Below are 21,498 nucleotides of genomic sequence, written 5' to 3'. Positions count from 1 at the left end.
GGAGGGCAGCTGAAGCAGTCTGGCGTTTTCTAGGTCCAGTGGCACTGCAGGCTGCAGGAGGCCTAAGGGGCAGTTCCTGTGAAAGCAAAGGGACAGTCTCAGCTGCAGGGCAGTCTTAGGAGAGGCCCAGGCCGACCTGTAAATATTCTCCTGTGGGGGGACCCTTCGAAGCTGTCTGGGTTGGAGACAAGAGGGCGGGCGCCCCTCCTTCCTTCAGTCATCAGATGCAGATGCCCTTGCAAGGGACGTGACCTTGGGTGAAGCAGAGCTCCCAGCTGAGCGCCGTCCACCAGCAGCTGGGGCGGTAAGGCCTTCATTCCTGGAGGAGAGTCTGGGCAGCGCATCGCTGCACCCACCGGAAATGGGGAGCCACTAAAGATCACCCTAAGTCTTGTGCGGCAAGAGGATTGGAAGAGTTCAAGCCCGGGGGAGGAGATGGAGACGGAATGAATTGAGATGTCCTCTGGAGGCAGAGCCAGGAGTGCCCGTTGTGCGTGTCACGCGGGAATAGGGGGGCAGGGAGGAACCGGAGCGTTCTAGGCTTCCTTCATCCCCAGCACCCGGGCCATAGCTGAGAAGGGAAGATGGAAAGGGACTAGGTTTCTTAAGGAGAGGATCAGAAAGGCTGGGTCTGGACTTAAACTGGCGCGCGTGTGAAACACCTAGATGGGGTTCTCTAGTAGGCATTTGGATCACAGAAGATTCTTCAGAGTTGTTGGCCTAGAAGTGTGTTAGTCAGGGTTCTCCAGAGAAACAGAACCGATAGGATATCTACCTATCTCTACTATCTATCATCTATCACCTATCTATCATCTATTATCTATCTATCTATCTATCTATCTATCTATCTATCTATCTATCTATCATCTATTATCTATCTATCATCTATCTCTACTTATCTCTATCTCCATTTCTATCTCTATCTTTATCTCTATCTCTACCTCATTTATATCCGTCTATATACCTATCTACCTGTCAGATACCTATTTCAAGGAATGGGCTCATGTGACTATGGGGGCTGACAGGGCCAAAATCTGTAGAGCAGGTTGGAAACTCAGTCAGGGGTTCATAGAACAGTTTCCTTCTTCTTCTCCAGGAAAACTCAGTTTTGGCTCTTCAGGCCTTTCAAGTGATTGGATGAAGCTCGCTCACATTATCCATGGTGACTCAGGTGATCGTAGATGCTCACCACATCTACAAAAGACCTTCACAGCAACACCTAGATTTCTGTTTGATTAAATAACTGGGAACTGGAGCCCAGCCAAATTGACACATGTGACTAACCATCACAGATGGTAAGAGTTATGCTCCTGGCTGGGATTCGTCAGAGGGACCACATAGAGACACGAGAAGAGAGTTTAGTACTGAAGACTGAGGAACTTCAACATGTCAACTTCGGGCAGAGAAGGAGGTGCTGGGCAAGGAGGTCATGGAGATGCAGCCAGTGAAAAACAGGTCTGTGCCAACCAAGTCCGGGAGACTCCGAGTTACACAAAGCACAGCGGAGCAGGCCTCTTTCCTGCAGGACTTCTCAGAGCCTTTAATGTGTGTCTGTACAAGGTGCAGCCCGCGAGGCAGATGCAGTGGTTGCGTCTCACCATTTGGGAGCCCTTGTTTCTTTTCTTTCTTTTTTTAAAAAAATTTTTTTTGAGAAACTTTAAGAAACTCTACGAAGTAAATAATAACACCAAAATAGCTTAAAAATTGTAAGGTGAGATCTAGAAGAAAATGATGTCAGGATTGATTTGAAGAGAAAGAAATTGGGCAACTAATGGGGTTGGGGTGCTGATGGGAGAGCCCCAGTTCTCAGAATAAGCCGTTCTGTTCCATGATAGAGCATGAGGATGAGGGGTCACATGACCCTAAAAGGTCATGCCATGGTCAGGATGTCTCATTGCTTTATCTTCCGCCAGGTGGACAGGTAATGTTTAAAAAATAACTGATTCCAAAGTTAGGCCCAGGTCCTTATGGTCTTGTCTGGAAATCACGGTGGTCTGGTCTGGGCCACGGAGCCACCTCACCAGGATGTAATTCCAGCTCCATAACCATGAACTTGGGCCATTTGCTATACCATCTCGTGGAGCCTCGGTTTCCTAATCTGTAAAGTGGGCCTCCTCTCGGAGTCGAGGCGACGCGATGATGAAGCTGGCCCTTGGGCAGCAGCCAGTGACAGTGGCGGTGTCAGCACAAGGAGTGGCTACATAGCTGTCGCCCGTCTTGGCCAGGATCTGAGGGGGAATCAGGCGGACACTGCTGGCCCGCTGAGTGGGCCGTGCGGGTGACTCAGCGTGGAGGAAGGCGTCTGGAGGAGCCTTGGAGCCCCGTCTTGAGCTCTCTATAAACAACCTCCCACATAGGTGGGCTGCTGCCCAGGCTGTCTGGCAGCCAGGAGCTGGGCCCTATGGCCACTGCTTAACCTCGTCTGACACTCCCTGATTCAGCCCAGCCTTTGAGCTTGAGGGAGGAGGAGAGAAACTGGGCAGCCCCGGTCCCGAGTCAGCAGAGACGGGCTGTTTAACCCAGAACCACCGGGCCTTGGCGCACACTCGGGGGGCTGACGCGGCCCCTAGCATGCTACATGGGCTTCAGAAAGGCCTCAGCACCCTCCTTTTGAAAAAATCTCTACAATTCTGTAAGTTGGTGCATTCTATCCTTTCTTAGGAAGTCTTCTATCACCAACTAGTATCTCTAGTTCTCAGGGGACCTGAAAAAGCACCCGAGTCCCTCTTCCCCTTGTTGGGGGAAAGGAAGCGCTGTGTCTGGACGGTGAGGGGTGATCTCGAAGTCGCATGAGCGCTGAAAACTGAAAACACCTGGCTCCATCCCCCGGGGCCGCCATATCAAAGCACTGCGGACAGGGTGGCTTAAGACAGCAGACGTTTATCCTCTCATAGTTCGGGAGCCCAGAGGTGTGGGCAGGGCCGGCTCCCCCAAAGGCTCCGAGAGGGAATCTCCTCCATGCCTCTGTCCTGGCTTCTGGTGGCTCCGGGCATCGCCCAGTCTCTGCGTCCTGTGTCTCTGTGTGTCCTCTCCTCTTCTTAAAAGGACCCCAGTCATTGGACTTAGCGCCCACGTCATCCAGTAGGACCTCATCTTAACTTTACTTCTGCAAAGACCCTATTCATAAATAAGGAACCACCTTCTGAGGTACCAAGTGGGCGGTGGTGGTGGGGGAACACTATCCAACCCAGGGGAACACCTTTAGCCCACCTAATTTTCACGACACCTGGATCCTCATTTTATAGGCAAAACACCAGCTACTGGGAGAAGTTAATTGACCTGATCCAAGTTCCCGCCGCCAGGAAGCAGCAGAGCTGGGAGGTAAAACAGGAACCTGGCTCCCAGCCCAGGGCTGCCCCTGCCCTTCAGAGTTCACGAAGCCCCCTCTCCAGAGTCGTTAGCTCTGGGTGAGCGAGGCGCACTGTCTGTATCATCTGCCTATTTTACAGATGAGGAAACCGAGGCCAGAGGCGAGGGATGGGGGGCGGGGTGAGTAAAGTGGTTGACCGAGATCACGTGGTAAGTGACATGGCAGGGACTCAAGGCCTGGTCCCCAAAGTCCTCCCCCAACAGTTAAATATTATATCTCAGTATAAGGTAGGTGTGAGAAGCCAGACCCCGAAAGACACACATTGTCCGATGCCATCTGTAATGAAACGCCCAGAATAGGCATATGTAGAGGCAGAAAGGTTAGTGGCTACCAGAGACCGGGGCGTGGGGAGGAACGAGCAGTGACCGCTGAGGGCTGTGGGATTTCGTTCTGGGGTGATGCATGTGTTCTGGAAGTATGCAGCAGTGATGGCCGCACAGCTCTGTGAATACGCTAAAAGCCCCCGGAATGGATGGACTGCGCGGCATGTGAATTTTATCTCAATGAAGTGGTTATTTACACAAACGTCAGAGTAAAGTGTCACGCAGAGGCGGTTCTGCAGGAAGCAGGCACTGGGGGCGCCTGGGAAGTGCAAAGTGCGCTCGCTGGAGCAGAAACAGCCCAGGCTCAGGCAGGAAGGCACCTCCGGGGCTTCCTCCGTCACAGGGTTCGCATCCCTCTGTCGAGGCTCGGACTCACCCAGAAGAGGCAGGCTTCCAGAACGCCCTTCCGAGGAGAGGAGCCGTGCGGCCTTCGCTACTCCCCACCCCGCACTGGGGCCTCCGTTTCACCCACAAACCGGTGACGATGGGAGCTCCTGGCCACCCGGTGGCTGTGAGGCTCGAGTCTAAAAGCACTCGGGAGAGCGAGACATACTGACGGGCCCCTTGACCTCAGCCAAGAAACCACAAACTCACCACTGAACTGTCAGTCATTGCCATTGCTCAACCACGACCCACTTGCTCATCCCTGACCCCCTACATCCTCCGGGGGCCTGGCGACAGGCCAGAGCTGCGTGAGGATCTGCGAGGATCTGCGTGAGGATCAGGGACTGAGTAACAGGGAGACAGGGGAGCGCATCACCGGGGTTACAAGTAGAGACTTCACCTTCCAAACCATAGAGACTGCGCTCAAGTGGCTTCGTAAATGGACGGTAGCTGTCATCGCTGGTTAGTTCCCGCTGGGTCACCCGCATTCAGTTCACACCTCTGCACCAGGCCTTCACCGGCTCCAGCCAGGGCAGGAGCTGGGTCCATTCCTCGTTCCTAGGCCACCAGAGGTCCACCCGGGCCTCTCCCCATTGCAGGGTCCAAGGAGTCGACGGGCCTGGCTGGGATGAGGGGAGGTGGGAAGGAGGCTCTCCTAGCTTGTTTCTACCTGCTGAGATCTCTGCTCAAATTTCCGGCCAGGTGGCTTCTCCCTGGACTGAAAACTTCCTTGAGTCATGCTCACATCTATGAACAAAGCCTCTCAGATGAGTGAGCTCCCTGGGGCGCTTGTGGGCAACTTTGTCTGAGCTCAGGGCCATTGGTAATAGGTGCAGTCTGAGCAGGAAGTGTGGGCACTGGAAGAGGATTGGAATATCTGCTGGACTCTGTCCAGGCGTTTGTGCTCAGTACGGCTAGAGGGTAGAGAATGAGCCAGGAAGTAGGGAGAAGGAAAGAGACAAGGCGGGGGCCGGCTCATGAAGGGTCTTGCAGACTATGTTACGGAGCTGAACACTGCTGAAGGGTTTCCTGTTAGAGGGCGCGGTCATCGGCTCAGCCATCATCACATCAGCACCAGCATCTCCATCACGGGCATCATCATCACCACCGACATCCACGTCGTCGTCACCATCGACGACATCGCCCTCACGGCAGCTCACACGTGTCGAGTGCAACTCTGCACCAAGCACTGTGCTAGCCCTCTTCCATACACTAACCCTGTTCACACTTTTTCGAGGTAAATGCCATTATTAGTCCCAGTTTACAGGTATAAATGTAGACTTGGAAAGGATGAGTGTGATTCCCAAGACCACAGAAAAAAATAAGAGCCTGAGCCCAAACCAGAACTGGAATCCAGGTCTGCCTGGTCCCCAAGCCTTGATTCCGAAACACTATTTTTTGTTTTTTAATGTTTATAGCCTCTTGAGAATTGTATTTGCATTCTTTAAAGATGTCATTGGTTTCAGAGTGAACATTCAGAATTGGGAGGTGGTGGTGGCTGATACTGGAGGTGGGAAGGCCAGTAAGAGATGATGGTTAGACATAGGAAAAGAAACGAGCCCCAGGAAACACCGAGGCGGAAGGGAGGAAGGAGAGGGTGCGTTTCAGGATGAGCCCCAGGTTTCTGGCATGAATCAAAGGATTTGTAGATGGGGCGGTGCCATTTCTGTAGACGCAGAATGCAAGTTTTGTTTAATGAATGAGTGAATGAATGAATACACGAATGACAAAGGGGTCCCAAAATGGAATAGATAATAAGTTCCCCATCCCTGGGAGTATGCAAGCAGTGGCTAGATAACTGTTTAACCTGGACATTGTAGAGGATGCTCCTGATTTGAAGGGGAAGTCGAATGGGAGGCACTCAATGAGACACGTTGCATGCACGAGCGATGGCATCTCGGCCATCCTTATTGCTCTAGGGCCACACAGGGCCTCACAGGCACCTGATGGGAGCTTGCAGGAATGTAGGATGGGGGAAATCTTCAACCCCTATTGAATTTTCTTAAATTTCAGTATATTTTAGAGTGTACATTAATACATGTTAATACATGTTAACGTTGTGCATGTTAATAAGCATACATATTAGGTACATATAGTCAAAATTCTTTTACTTAGAGTGATATGCAATCACAGAAGCGTGGACACCACTGGCCTACAGGACAGAAGCCCTAAAGTAGGTTCTGCAGAAGTAAGTGAAAACCCCCAAGACGTTGACAGCCCATGCATGGCTGTGTCCCCGAAGAAGCTCGGGGTTTCAGGAGTTGTAACAAAAGAAAGAGCCATGTGAAAACTCCTCATCCGTTTATTATGCTGCTCAGAAAAGACACGTGTGGACGCCTCCGTCCATGTCTCGTTGTTCGAGAAACGCTCCCTCTTAACAGCGTAATAGCTCTCTGGGGCTTTCGCACGATAGAGGGTCTTTACGCATGGACACGACCCCCGGGACGCTCCCCTCCCGCAGACGGTCTCCTCCTCAGACATGGGCGGACCCTTAAGTTACCGGTAGGAGCGCAGGGCTGTGGCAAGGCCCTGCCCGTAGGTCTTCGGAGCACCGCACACCGCTGGCGAGTGAGGGTCTCACACGTCACCGCGCAGTCCCCGTTCTCCCCGACTCGCAGCCTGTGCGCCCCAGCTCCACTTTAACAGGAAGCGGCCCCTTCTGATTTACCCCGTTTTCTTTCTCCAGCTACAAGAGAGTATGTTTATTGGGGCTGAGAGTGTGACTGGTGGGAAGAAAAGGCTGGGATGCGGAGGGAACCGCTTTGGAGCATTTGCTTTAAAATCTGACGCTGGATGGTCAGGAGTTCTGGGCTCTTTACCATCCAGATCCTCCAGGGCCTCCAGGTTCCACCCTAATGCCTCACGTCTACATAGCACCTTTTGTTTTTCAAAATACTTCTGTGCCGGTTGCGTCCTTTAATCCTCACATCCTCCTGTGGCAGAGGAAGAAGGAAGAAACTGGGGCAGGGGGCAGGCACGAGCAAGCGGTTACGGTGGAGTTGGGGCGCCAGGCTCCCCGCCCCGCTGCTCGGAGCGCACACAGGCTTTGCCCGACCGCCTCGTAGACCAGCCTCTGGTGGTTGCAAGTGCTTGGTCATCTCCACGCCAGCTCACGAGTTCCTTCACGGCGGAGACCTCACACCCTCTTTCCTCCTCCTCTCACCCCCTGCGCTCAACGCTGCGTGTACGGCAAGCACTGGATGCGTGCGCATTGCCTTCCCCGTCGGCACAGACCAGCCTGTCCGTCGGCGAGGGGAGCGGCAGAATCCCATCCTTGGGTTCTTACCAGCGGCCCCCAGAGCTTCACCTTCGTTAATCTGACAAGTCATCCTGCGAAGTCCTAGCCGAGTCCGTTAAAGAAATCCAAGGCAAAAATGCAACTAGGCATCGCGTGTGCACTCAGCCACTGCACCCAAGCTGTCATGCTGGGGCAGGGTGGGACACCAAGCTCAGTCACCCTGTTCCTTCCCCCAGGCTCCCTCCACTCCTGGCAGGAGCGGACTATCCCGGGGTGGCAGCAAATAAGGACAATAATGCTGTCGTGTTTGTGGGGCCCTCACCTGTGCGCGGCGTCACCCCACCCTCACGGCTGTGCTCACTGCAACCCGATCAGGGCAGGAATCACGCTCCAGTGTGTCCTGGACTCATCGTCCAAGGTTACACGTCGGACGCCTTCCCTTCCGTGTTGGGCACACCCCGAGGAGCAGCTGTCTGCCAACCGGCACGCATGTCAGCAGTAATCCTGGTGACATCTCTCACTGGCTGCTCCCCGCCCACTTTGGCAGTTTGTGGATCTGGCGCTCCACCGACATGGAGGTCCGCAGCGTGCCCATGGAGCTCTCCAGCTGGTTGGGCTGCGGCCTGCAGCCGCCTCTCCGGCACAGTCCCCAGTACACCTCCCGCGACTTCTTGCGGAAGCGCTTGCCTACGATCACGTACACCAGCGGGTTGAGGCAGCTGTTGCTGTAGGCCACGTAGGAGGAGATCTGCGTGAAGACGTCGATGACGTACTCGTCCCAGCAGCTGGAGAGGATGCCGAGGCGCAGCAGCGTGTCCAGGAAGGTGCTGATCTGGAAGGGCAGCCAGCAGATGATGAACAGCAGCAGCACGGCCAGCACCAGCACCGTAGCCTTCTTCTCCGTCTGGATCTCCTTGAACTTCTGCATCTCGTTGTTACGCAGCACCTGCATGATGCGCACCGTGCAGAAGCTGATGATGCTCAGGGGCAGGAGGAAGCCCACGAAGTTCAGGAGCATGTTGGTGAACACCTCCCAGGTGTAGGATGGGTAGCTGATGATGCAGGCGGTGACGTTGTGGCCCTCGTCTCTGTACTCTCTCATGGTCCGGAAGGCCAGCATGGGCGTGCTCAGGAGCAGCGAGCAGCCCCAGATCACCAGGCTGTAGAGTTTGGCCCAGCGCACGCCGCGCATCCGGCCCATGGACATGGTTTTCACCAGGGCCAGGTAGCGGTCGATGCTCACCAGCATCAGGAAGCAGATGCTGCTGTACAGGTTCATGTAGAGCACGGTGTTCACCACGCGGCAGAGGACCTCCCCGAAGAGCCAGTCGAAGTTGTTGGCGATGGTGACGGCCCAGAAGGGCAGCCCACAGGCCAAGATCAGGTCGGCCACGGCCAGGTTGCCCAGGTAGATCTCCGCCACCGTGCAGCTGCTCTTGTGCAGGCAGAAGACGCTGAGGACGAAGACGTTCTCCAGCGCCGCCAGCGTGAACAGGACCCAGAGGAAGGGGGCCTGGATGGCGTTGAGCCAGTTCCACAAGTCGGAGTCGAAGCAGCTGCTGCTCTGGGAAGGGGTCCCGTTGAGAGCAGGCGAAAGGACTTGCGAGGTGATGTTGAGCATCTCGGCGCTGAAAGAAAGTGTGAAAGAGGCCGTTACACCTCCAGGTCGCCAGAGGCAGGCGAATGACGGGTGCAGAAGGAGAAGGGGTGTGTGTCAGCCACAGCTTCCAGAAGGCGAAGCCGGGGTGGGACTCAGCCCTTTCTGAGACTGCGCTCAGAGACCCTGCTCCGGCCACCTGACTCCCAGGGCCTCAGGGAGGCACCTCTGCTCCTTGGGCCTACGCCGAGAGCTATGGTTCCCCGCCTCGCGGCTCCACTGGGATGTTTCCTTGGCTGGCGACCATCACCAGCACTAACCCTCACCAGTCTTGGACCTTCGACCTCCTCCTTGAAGCTTTCACGATAGGAGGATACACAGTACATTCCTTCCTTATCGCCTGGGCCCCTCCCAAGGGCTGGTCATCATTTAGCCTCTCGTGGCCTGGCCATAGGTGATTAATTTATTAGAAGAGGAAAAATGATATCATACCAGACAGGGAGAGTCTAGCCTGCATCCAAGACCACAGCCCGTCTGTTCGTGCCCTCTCTCTTTCTGGCAGAAGGCAGTGTCGGGGTTTTGTACCCTCCATCAGAGAAATGTTGCTAATGATCAGAGGTTGCATCGTAGAGAAGGAGGGCAGCTCATTCATTAGCTGTGTGACCTCGGTTAAGTTAATCAACCTCTCTGGACCTCAGTGACCTACCTACCTTGTAAAATAGGAAAAACAAAATCTGCTTCTCAGGGTCATGGCGGGGATCTAAGACAACGTGCACAAAGCTCCCAGCACTGAACTTGGTTCAAGAAACATTCACAGTTATCTTTTTTCGGCGAACCCATGAAAGCAACCAAGGTTAAACCCGAGCCCCGCCGTTGGCACGTTCTTCCTCCTGCATCGCTGACTTCGTCACGGACCCATGAGCTCCTTTTCACTTTTCAGGGGACACGCAGACCAGGGAGCAGTTCACTTTCCAGAAGTGCTGCTGTCGAGGCTGATTCATCTCTATCTTGGGCGAGCGGCCCGGCCTCAGACAGACGTGGGTTCTGTGCGGTCCCGGGCAAATTGCTCGGCCTTTCTGAGCTGTCATTTTGTTTTCTTTTTTCTTTTCTTTTCCATTTTTCTTTTTCAATCAGGGTCGACATTCACTATTATTTTAGGGCAGTTTCAGGAGCACTGCACAGCGGTTAGACATTTACGGAATTTACGACGTGGTCTCCTTCGTTTTGTTTCCTCTGCCCTGCGTGGCCGTTGCAAGGTCCACGTCGAAGAGTGAGCGTGCAGACACGTGGGACAGCTGAAGACAGCCCAGACCGCAGGACTGCTTGGCATCTTTCTAGTGCCCCTCCGGGTGGGCGCGGGCAAGCGGGCGTAGAGGAGTTCTTCCTGGGTCGATGGTCGGGTAGGCTCACGGGGGAGGAGCTGAGCAAGAAATGACGGGAAAAAAACCTGCTGATTGTCTGGGATTTCCCAGAAAAAGCCCCTCTGCTTTCCGTGGCAGCTGGCCCACTTCGAGGGGTCAGACCCGGGGCCTGTGATGAGCTCACTCATCCACGCGTTTACCCTTTAAGGGTATCTTGAGGATTTTCTCTGTGCTGAGCTCCGCCCTGGCGGTAGGGACCCAGAGCGGGGTACCACGGGTCCCCCATCTTGTCCAAGCTCCCAACAACTGTGGTTCAGTGCGTGATGAGTGCCGAGGGGTAGTGTGTGAGGGACAGGGGGATGCAGAATCGGGGGAGGCAGAGAAGGTTGGAGGTGACTCTAGAGCTGAAGGATGAGGAAGATGCCAACAAGGGACAAGAAGGAGAGGACGGACCAGGCAGAGGGAGCAGCCTGAGCAGAGGCACAGAAGTGGGGAAGCCACTGGCACGTTCCAGAGGGCAGATCAGACTTTGGACTGGGAGGTGGGGAGTGGCAAGAGATGGGGTTGAATCAGGGGCTAAGGACAGCCATCCCTGGGCGCTAAGAGGGCAAGGCTTTGCCCCGTGGATAGAAAATACGCTCTGAAAAGATTCTCCCGGTGGACGGAAGGTTTTAATACGGCCCGAATGTGTTGACATTTCTTTTTAGAAGGCGGAGTCTAATTCCTCTTGAACGTAGCCAGACTTGGCGACTTGCTTCCCACCCACGGAGGCAGTGACGGCGTGTGACTTCTAAGACCAGGTCATGGCATTGCAGCTTCATCCTCGGACTCCTGGCTTGCTCGCTCTGGGGGAGGCCAGCCACGATGGCGTGAGGACACGCAAGCAGCCTCTTGGAGAGGAACCAGCTTGCCGCTTTGCTGATTCTGGTATCCCAGCCTCTGAATCTTCCAGCTGAGGCCCCAGACACTGTGGAGCAGGGACAAGCCGACCCCACTGGACCCTCAGTTCCCGACCTATGCAAACTGGCAGGCTTCTCGGCAGAGCTCTCTGAAGGTGAGGCCTCCCCTGGATGGGCCCCTCGGTCCAGCCTTTGGCCCCATTTCTGCAGCTACAGAAACCTGTTTCCTCAGTGCCCCAGGCCTGGGGCGGGGTGTCCTCTGGGGGTCTCCCTCTCCAGACACTGAAGTATTGCACCAGAGGCTACTCGTTAACTTCCCAGCAGGACGGTCCCTAGCCAACAATGGCACTAGGCCCAGAGCTGGCTCTGATAAGTTACAGGATTGTCAGAAAGTGGCCTGGGGGGTGCGTAACTGCAGTTCACAGGGCCTGAGCTCCGAGGCCCCAGCTGAGCTGGCCATTTGGTCATCTCCATCATGGGCCACACCTACCACAGGACCAAGAGGCCAGGCTTGGTGACACTGCTTTCCTCAGGACTGACTCTCCCTTTCCCCTGCTTCTGCTAGGCATCAACGCCCCCCACATTCTCTCCTTAGAGTGCCCCGGCCTTTCACCAGGTGTCAGCCAGGGGTTGGTGATGTCCTGTCTCCAAGGCGACCTGGCACAGGGCTGTCTGATTTCCTGGGAGTCGACTTCAGAGTTTCGTGCTCTTTGTTCCCAGGTTCGTCCGGGATAGCTCACATAGGACCACCAGCGATGTGTCCCTCTCTTCCTGCATCTGCCCCCACCACAGCCTTACCGACCAGTCTACTCCCTCTGCCCCGCAGGCATCTAGGATTTGAGCCCTGGCCTCACTGGCCCTTGAGAGGGATTGTCCTCGGGCTTAGCGTTGCCTGTTGCTTCAGCTGTTGTCCAAGGGATGAGTTTGGCTCTCTCCCGGGTGTTCGCCAGGCTGTCTGCCCCGCCCCCTTACGAATGGTAAATCGAGGAATCTCTTTGACTCACCTGAAAGAGGCCATGGTGGGCACGGGGTCCTCATGAACAGACAGGAACATCGGTCTCTTCCAGGCAGAGAACATTTAGACGTGAGCGAGGCCCCACCTGGGCTGACCGGAAGAGTAGGAAGATGATCAGATGGTTAGACGGCAGACTGGGGACCATGACACGCATGTACTCTCCACCAGGCAAGGGAAACGGAGTCCTGCACTTCACAAATATTTATCAAGCGTCTACCGTGGATGGGGTGCTAGGGACATAGTAGCGAGGACGGGCACAGCGTCTGCTCCCCAGGAGGTGTAGCCTGGGGAGGGGTGAGAGGCAGTGAACTGGGCATAAGGGTGGCGGGGAGAGGAGGACGTCCGGGCAGGAGAAGCAGCAGGTGCAAAGGCCCCGAGACAGGGAGGCCCTTGGTGTGAACGTGCGGCGGCCCTGGTGGCTGCTGGGGAGGATGGGACCGTGGCGGGTGTGGGGAGGGGGCAGAGCGGAAGCAGGAAGCCCAGTTAGCAGGTGCTACTCATTATTCCAGGCACAGGATGATGGAGATTGGAGAGCAATCTCCATCAGAGCAATCCCTCCACCTTTCCAGAGGTGATTGGAGAGGAACGCTGACCTGCCCGGTGAACGTTTTGAAATGGAGGCGCTGGGGATGAGAGCGGGGAAGGTGTCAAGGACACCCCCGGCTCGGCATGGGAGATGCTGCCATCTCCCACGAGCGGAAGAAGTGGAAGGGCTGTCTTGGAGATACAGGATCACGTACACGTTAACACTGGAACCTGATGAGTTTGGGGCGCTTTTGAAAGAAAGCCCAGCGGGGCTTCCATGAACGAAGCCTTCCTCTGCCCCTCCTTACGTTAACTGTACCCCCCTGAGAGGTAGGCACCGGTTGTACGCTAGCCTTGCAGAGGAGGAAATGGGGTGCAGAGGTGCAGCGGCTTGTCCAAGTGTCATTGCTGGAAGATGGGCTTAAACCTCCCTTCCTGGAGCCAGACCTGGAGCCCTCTCCAGCATCCCGTGTAACCACTCGCTACTGCCCGGGGAGGTGTGAGGAGCGTAGGCGTGCATGCGTGTGTACAGGTACGGCCGCGGGCTGCCTGCCCCTGCTTGCAGCCACGCCCCAGCCAGCGCCTGCACCGGGCTCCAGAAGCCCAGCTCTCCTGATTCAGTTGTGGGAGATGGAGATAAGGCACTGGACATTCGTGCAGGAAATCTGAACGTTAGAAAAAGAAAAGCCTGCGTCGGTAAGCAGGAAATGAAGGGGAACATGTTCAATGAACGCCATCGGAGGTTACAGGAACCCCCCGGGCAGAGCTGAGGCCAAGATTTGGAACTCGCATGGATGCCATGAGCAGCAATGTCCTCTGATCCCAGTGGGAGGGGGCTCAGGAGAAGGGAAGAAAGACCTCGTAGATCGCCTTTCTGGGGGGTGGGGGGACTGCCTGGCCCCTGGAAGAAAACTCAGTTGGAGGTCAGAGGTCATGGGCTCGAATCATACATTTCTCAACAATTACTGAGTGTTTTGGGGGTGCCGAGATGCAATGGGGAAGAGAGAAGAGCTCCCCTCCCCATTGGGGCTCCCTCCCTCAGGTGGAGGGACCTCAGCCTGCTGTTGAGGCCTCTCATTTCCATCTGGAACGTGATAGCCACACAGGTAACTCAGGGCCTCCAGCGTGTCGCTCTGCAAAGGAGCTTAGCCTTTCCTCTCCGGGTCAATCTGGCTGAGTGTCCCCAGATCTGGCCACTTGAGCCCAGCTGGATCCTAACTCTTTGCTAATGACTGTCAACATTGTTCTCAGTTCAAAACAAAGTCGACGGCTTCTCTCTCTCCAGACGTCCACAGAGCAGGCAGTTTAAGGACCTGGGAGAAGCAGGAGTCTGAGGGCCACCCTCGTTTCTCTGATCTGTTTGGATGGCCGCACGCTCTGGGACAGGCCCTCTGTGTGGGCACTGCCATGGGCTCTGGGTCACTTCCCGGCAGCCCCCTGCGTGGACCACACTTGTGTTCCCTGCCATCTGGCTTCCCACCCACTGGGTTTGGCTGGTGGGGGCACCATCAGGGGGCCAGGAGGCCGAGAGAGACTGGGGGGGGTGTGGGGGGGCTGGCTCGTGGCTCCCTCCCCGGGGGGCCTCCAGGGGCTGGCAGGGCCTGAGCAGGACCTTGCAGCTCCTCCCAAGGGTCCTTGGCCACACTGCTAACTACCACCTCCTCTTGCCAGCTCAGGCCTCAAGCCGGGAGGGAGGGAGCGGGGAGCGGGACCTTTGCCGTGCCTGCTCGCCGTCTACACCCCGTAAAAAGACCCTCTGTTTACATTCTCTTCCTGTTACCCAGTTTGAACGTGTCCTCTCTTTCCTTCTGGGACCCTGACTAATACACCCTGAGATTATAAAACCAGCTGTCCGAGAGCCACTGAAAGGGGTGAGGGGCAGGAGAGTAGCGTGGTGGGCACCTCGGCAGAGCGGAGGGTGTGGGGACGGGGCGGGGTGGCGGGGGGCAGCGTCAGAAGGGCGGCACCCTGCGTGCGACCTTGAGCAGGGCCCCTCGTCCCCCTGGGCCTCGCTTTCCTCATCCACGGGCCAGGGCCAGGCGGGTGGACCTGGGGTCCCCCAGACCGATCCTCGTGGCTGGGGTGGGCGTGGGGGAGGAGAGGACTCTGAGCCAGTCCTTGCCGTCATTGCTCAAGCCGATGCTTTAGAAGGAACGCCGGACACAGTCTGACTGACACGCTCTGCCTCACTCGCGGTCCATCTCCCTCGGGATTCTGCCCGAGAGCTGCCTCAGAAACGTTCGCCTCCAACACGCTCTGCCTCACTCGCGGTCCATCTCCCTCGGAATTCTGAACGTTCGCTTCCGTTGAGTCACGTAAACACTGGATCTCAATGCCGTCAGGGGCAAATGCCACTTTGGTGCAAGGGGGAGCCCTTCGTCTGGTTTCCCAAGAACCCAGGTCCCGGGGACTTGGAGGCTGTGCCCACCGCAGAATGCACAGTGTCCCTTTCGAGGGCCAGGTTTTGCCTGGGATGGAGCCCCTGACCTTGTGGCCACGCGCAGTCGGCCCTGCGTGGCTGCCTGTTAGAGCCTGGGGGTGTTTCTCAAAGCGAGGGCTGTGGACTGGGTGACCCGAACCCCAAACCCCGAGTCATAGCCACTCCTCCTTCCAGGCCACCGGGGAGGAAGCCTTGGGTGGCCGGTGTGCCTTCAGCCCCTCTCTGGTGTTTGTAGGCCACTTCCAGTGCCTGAGCTGGCCCCCCAATCTAGGTAGGCTCTAGTCACGTTGTTGATAATCAACACTAAATAGTCCAGTGTATTTATTTTTTACAGATGTTTTTTAATAACAAATGATACCCGTTTTCTATTTATGCTGACGACGTGACGTTACAGTTCAAAAGGTAAGTCACTGTTAAAGAAACAGTGGTAGAGGTGACACAAGAGATGGCAGAAACTGCGCCTGTGGAATGACTCGTGTCACAAATGGCACGGCCTGGCGGGGAGGCTGACGGGATCCGGGGCCAGACAGGGACGTGAGGTCCCTCCATCAGGCTCTTATTTGGGGGTTACTATAAAAATGGCCCCAACTCCTAGGGCCGCGGTGAGGGGCAGACGAGCCAGCACGTGTCCAGTGCACGAAGCGTGCGGCGAATGCGTCTGGAACTGTTTCCCTTCCTGCCGCACCTGAGACGCAGCCTCAGCCGCCCCCGGGGACTGGGGAGGGTCCCTTCCGCACGGCCCGCCCTCCTGCTCACACCCCGCTGAGGTTTCAGATGCCGATCCCGAAGCCGGATATGGAGCCAAGGACACCTACCTCTCAGTTCAGGGGAACCCTTGAGACCCCCCAGTTCTATCCTCAGTCCCAGGGTGCGTGTGCTCCCTGTGCATTTTGCGTCTCCTCTCGCAGCGACAGCTGCGTGTGAGTGTGTGAGTGTGTGAGTGTGTGAGGCGTCTCCACGTGTCCGTGGAGGGGAGCGCCCTGCTTCGCTCACCTCCCCGCTCTCCGCTGTGTGTGCCCCCCACTGCGTTCTGTGCATCCCAGCCTCTTAAGAAACATTCGCTCCATAAACAAGTAAAATCCCTCAGACCACCCGGCAAGCCAGAGTCAAGGCCACAGCTAGAAAGAACCGCGGTCTGCTTCACAGCTCAGGACTCCTCCCCAGAGTGGATGTTTTCCTCTAAAATCTGACTTACGTGATTACTGAGTAAGGATGCTGTTTATAGATGGCCACAGAGGTAAACTTCAGGCCAGAGCAAATACTGGGGGTTGCGGGGGCGCGGGCTGGCTCAGGTACCACCCCAGCCTCAGTACCAGGGAGAAGGGGTGTGGCCCTGAGCACAGAGCTCCCTAGGAGCCCCTTTCTGTTTTCCCCTGAGAAACAGCCAACGCTGTCTGTGGGGGAAGGATGGGGTTCTGGGAAGCTAAGCTCCATTCCAGGAACTCCCAGACGGAGCTGAATCAGAGGATCCAGTTCAACCTTAGACATACACACGGGGGCCCCGCCAGCATCTGGACACTTCGCAGGCCTGGAGGGTTTGGGAAACATTTACAGAGGGAGGCAGGGTGAGGGGCGGGGCGTTGGGGAGCAGCGCCCCTTCCCCACCCACTTTCCGCAGCAGAGGACAGGGCGGTTTCCAGGGCTCTGCTCACCCTCGGGTGCCCGTGCGCATGCCAGTCTGCGTCTTCTTCCTGCTCCTTGTGCGCAGGTCACTCTGTTCAGAGAGTTTTGTTTCTTGTCCTCACGTTGGGTTTTCTAGTTTTAATGAATAAACAGCTTCATCTGACATCCTGACACCACTCCCTTCTCGCTTTTAAAGATAACATAACCACAGTAAAAGAACATTTAAAAATATTAAAATCTCCCAGGGTTCTGTCCCCAAACACAGCTCTTTTTGTATCCACAGTTGTCCATTCTTTCGTCCCCTGTGGTTTGACACGGAATAGCGCATCCGGGGGACTTCTCCATGTTGTCCCACGGTTGTTGTAGTGATACCTTTGAAAAAGACCTTATATTTGCTTATTGTTATTTATGAAACCGTCCCCTTGTTCCAATCACTCTGCATGTGATACACTTCCATGGCGCCCCAGCCACACTGGCCCACGCCCACTCCCCGGAGGCATTTCCTGTGTCCCCGCTGTGCCTTCTGCCTGAATGCGCTCCCCACCTTCTGCCTGCCGAAGCTGAGACCAGCTCGACGATAACCCTTCTAAGAGCCATGCGACAGTCAGTTTTATGTGTCACCTTGGCTGCAGCCCCCACTTATTAAATCTGACATCGATCAGGGTGTTGCTATGGGTGCATTTTGTAGATGTGATTAAAGTCCATAACCAGTCGACTTTGAGTGAGGGAGACGAGCCTCGGTGATTTCGGTGGGCCTGGTCCAATCAGTTGAAAGGCCTTAAGAGCCCTGGTTTCCCAGAAGAAATCACACCTGTCAGCAGCAGCTTCAGTCCATGCCCGAGAGTGCCGCCCTGCCTGGTGGCCTTCCTGGTGGATTTCGGACTTGCCTACTCGGCCCTGCAGTCACGTGTTCTTCGCAATAAACCTCATAACACACAGCCCCAACTGGTTCTTTTTCTCTGGTCGAAGCCCCTCGAACGGCAGAGTTCGCTTCCTCCTCTCCCCTCTCTTCCTTCGCCATGACATTTATTTAGGGCACTTTTATTAGAGTTGCTTGCATTGCTTCTTTCTTTCTCTGTTGAGGGCATGACACCTAGCAGGTGCTCAATTAGTGATTGATGACTGACTGACAGAAGGCAGGGTAATCCCTCATTTCCTTTTCTCTTCCCAGCAGACACATTTAAAGGGCAGAAGCAAAGGGAAATAAAAGAACTTACTGTGCACCCTGCCTGTCACATCCTCAAGACCGCGCTGTGTGGTCGATGCGTTATCATTCCCACGTTTACGATAAGGAAGCGGAGGGGCACGAATGAAGCAGAGAGAGTTGGAGCTCGCACAGCTGGCCAGGGGCAGGGCCAGGATTCAAACCCAAGTCTGCACGGGTCCGACCCCCAAGCCGGTCTCCTGCACAGCGCCATCTCTCACCTGGCAAAAGGCACCTGTTGCTTGCCCCCCAGGCCCTACCCCCCGCCTCTCCTGTGGAATAGCTGAGGGATTAAGTGGGCTTGCAGGCTTGGCTGTCCCTGGCCTGGAGAGGGCACTGTGATTTCATCCTACCAGGGAAGAAGCTCTGTGCAGCTAGCAGTTCAGAGCAGCTGAGATGGGGTCTCCGCTGGCCACGTGGGGGTGGCCGGGGGAGGAGCAGGTGGGGAGGGGGCAGCCCTCTGGTTCTGGGCCACTGGGTGCTTTGGCGCAGAGGGTTTTCGGGCAGGAAAACTCAGTCCCTCCATCTCAGCAACCACGTTTGTTTTGGAGTTGCTTGGCAGAGGAGCAGCCACCGCGTGTGTGCGTGCGTGTGCGTGTGCGCGCGCGTGCATGTGCGTGTGTGTGTGCGTGTGTGTGTGTGTGCGTGTGTGTGTGTGTAAGAGCATGGGTTGGGTGCCTGGATAGGTCCCCAAGGGATTGGAAAGACAAAGGACCTGGCATTTATTTCATGACCGAGATCCAGCTGGGTCAGAATCCGAGATCTAATACTTACTAGCTGTGTGTAACCTTGGACAAGCAGCTAAACCACTCAGGACCTAAGTTTCTTCATCTGTCAGACGGGGACATTAACAGCACCTACAGGGGTTGCTGGGAGGACACGAAGCGAAGGAACGAACAGGGAGGGCTTAGAGCGATGCTCGGCACGCTGTACAAGCTCCGTAACGTCAGCGTCTCTCTCCTCTCTCCCTGCGTCAGGCGTCTTACTGGAGGGAAGAGTCTTAAAAAGAACACGTTCGACCTCCCCCCACCCTCTCTTTTACAGAAGGGGGAAACTGAGGCCTAAAAAGGTGACGAGATGTCTAAAGCCACACAGCGAATAAAGGCGAGCCTGCAAGGAGAGCCAAGGCCTTGCCTGTCCCCTGCTGGAATGGCCTTTGAGGTCCCCCAGGCCAGAGGTCAGCAGGGGTCTGGAGGCTCTCCCAGGTCTGGGGCTATCGGGGACAGAGCCCGAAGGGTTTCATGTCACAGGCGCAGTCCTCCTCCCTCCTTCCCTCCACCCCTGGAAACCCTTCCTGCGTTAAGCGGACAGGACCCCGGAACAGGAGGGCGGGGAGAGCTCCTCGACACCATTCCCTCAGAGCCCCTGCAGGAGTGGACCGAAGGCCCGGAGCCCACACGCCCGCCCCCAGGACACACAGCCCGTCAGCGGCAGAGCTCGGCCGCGGACCCGGTCCTGGGATCCTGGTCCCCGAATCCTGGTCCCCAGGCCCCCTTCTCCTTCTTCTTCTCCCACAGCTGCCCCCACCCTGTGGGGGAGAAAGAGCTGTGCCCTAACACTGTCTGCTCGTCAACACGTTGGAAACGCAGCCCTCACGCGCCCTGACCAGGCAAGGGCGTGGCGGGCCGAGTCCTTCAGAGCAGCTGCCTTGGAGTGATTAGACAGCTAGCTGTCCTCGTCCCACTTTCCTGCATGATCCAGGGTTTCTGTCACAGGCATGTACTTCATTTACAACAGGAGGAAATGGAAATCCTTGTGAAAGGCTGCGTGAGAAAGGAAGGCTGCGGGTCCAGGGGGGAGTGTTTTCCAGAAAAGCACTTGCTCGCACAGGCTCAGGCCCGCTGAAGGATGCTCATTCCTCCCACAGACCTGGCCGGGGTCTCCGCCAAGCCGGCTGGCTGCTGGCCCGGCTCCGTCGCCACACACGAGTGTGTGCTGTGACCTTTTGCCAGCAGCCTGGTTTACAAAACAAGGGGAGGAAGACACAATAAATGGAGACTCTGAGCCAGCTGCAGAGAAAACAATCCTCCGGGGCACAGAGAAGTTTGGGTCTTGCCCAAGGCTTGTGTAGGAGGACCAGCGGGGAACAATGAGCTTGGGGCAGGTGAAATCTTGTCCCTCTCTGTACACGGTAATATCTGAGGTCTACAGACTCCGCACAAGATGCTTTTGGCTCTGAAGGGAGGTAGAGCACTGCCCATTCACCTCCTGGGAGTGGCCTTCCTGCCCATTCATTCATTCATTCATTCGATAAACTTTTATTCCCTATTTGTGGTGATGGTGTGAGATACAGCAGGAAAGATCACAGACATGGTGGGCAGGACCAAAAGAATGGAGACCTCCAGCCACATCCTAGTGCCATCCTTCAAGGACAGTCTCAAACGTTGCTTCCTCCGAGAAGCCCTCCCTGACCTCTCAGCCAGCAGAGATCCCTCCTCGTCTGAGACTCCGCAGCAAAGGAGTATGCTCTGGGCCTCGGAGCCCTGGATTCTAGTCCTGCCTCTGTCACTGAGTACCAGGGGTGACTTTGGATAAATGCCTTGACATCTCTGGGCCTTCATTTCCTTATTGGAAAAAGGAGCAGTGATAATAGATGATTCTGGAGACCTTTGCATAATCTTGTCCCTAAGGAAGAAATAAGCTGCTGAGGAGGAAGCAGTGAGCTCCCCACTCTGAGAAGAATGCAAGCAGAGGCAATGGAATTGGCACCGTGTTTTCAGGGGTTTGTCTTTCTCACTGGCACTCAGACTCTCATAGAGATGGGTGGAATGAGGTGGCCAGTAGGTTCCCTATCACCAGTGTGGCACAGTGGGGGTGTCTCCTTGCCTCCCTTCCCTGCTCTTTGAAGACTCCAAGGATTCCGGGTCCTGGCCCCACCCTGTCAGGCCTGCCAAAGTCAAAGCCACAGTCAAGTCCAAGCCTCGCCCAAGCCACCATGTGACCACTGCCTAATTCTACTGTGGGAGGTGGGGCCTGTTGACATGCGGGGAGTCGACCTTCAGAATTCTAGAGCTCGGGTTCGGCCAAAGTTATACCTTTTTCAGAAAAGAGCGGGAGAGGAGCGTGTTTCTGCAGAGTTGTTCTGCAGAAGGATAGGAATCTGCTAAGATTAGACAAGCAGAGAGGATGGGCAAAGTTGGTCTTGAGTCCCCAGCACAGGTATTCACATCATGTCTGGACTCGGGAGCCAGGCAAACCTGCACCTGTCGTGATTCGTCCAGCTGGATGACCAGCGCAGGTGACTTAGCCTCTCGATAAAATGGGGATAACCTCCCCTGTTAAGAAAGGGGAGATGGAGGGAGGGAGAGCTGCAGGGAGGGAGACGTATTTTAGAGGGTGAAGCAACTGTTCTGCCAGGGACCTGTTATGTCTGTTTTACAGACCAAGGGTCAGCAAAGTGATTTATCCAACCAAGGCCACAGACTCATAAGTGGGACCAGTGGGATCACTCCCAAAGCCACCAGAGTAACAAAAAGCCAAGTGGATTGTGGCCGAGAGTATAAGGCAGAGCCTGCTGGA

At 55.8% G+C, this 21,498-nt stretch overlaps 1 protein-coding gene across 5 annotated transcripts in view; it reads right to left on the bottom strand.

The window, feature by feature from the left end:
- LOC102895893 (B2 bradykinin receptor) overlaps positions 1-21,498 on the bottom strand; it is a 51,060-nt gene that overhangs the window by 14,299 nt on the left and 15,263 nt on the right. For 2 of the 5 annotated variants that reach the window (XM_015599557.2, XM_006925565.3), the window contains 2 exons: positions 12,177-12,277; positions 6,169-8,943 (listed from right to left, as the gene is read on the bottom strand). In XM_015599557.2, coding sequence (XP_015455043.1) covers positions 7,833-8,943; positions 12,177-12,250 — 1,185 coding nt within the window. In that variant the 5' untranslated portion in view covers positions 12,251-12,277 and the 3' untranslated portion in view covers positions 6,169-7,832. Of the gene's footprint in view, positions 1-6,168; positions 8,944-12,176; positions 12,282-21,498 lie in introns of those variants that run through there. The other 3 variants (XM_015599558.2, XM_015599556.2, XM_015599559.2) reach the window with 3 other exon arrangements.

Source organism: Pteropus alecto, unplaced genomic scaffold (genome assembly GCF_000325575.1).
Source record: "Pteropus alecto unplaced genomic scaffold, ASM32557v1 scaffold8, whole genome shotgun sequence".
Lineage (NCBI taxonomy): Eukaryota > Metazoa > Chordata > Mammalia > Chiroptera > Pteropodidae > Pteropus > Pteropus alecto.
Note: the sequence above shows the minus strand (reverse complement) of the source record. Positions and strands in the feature narration are given on the sequence as shown.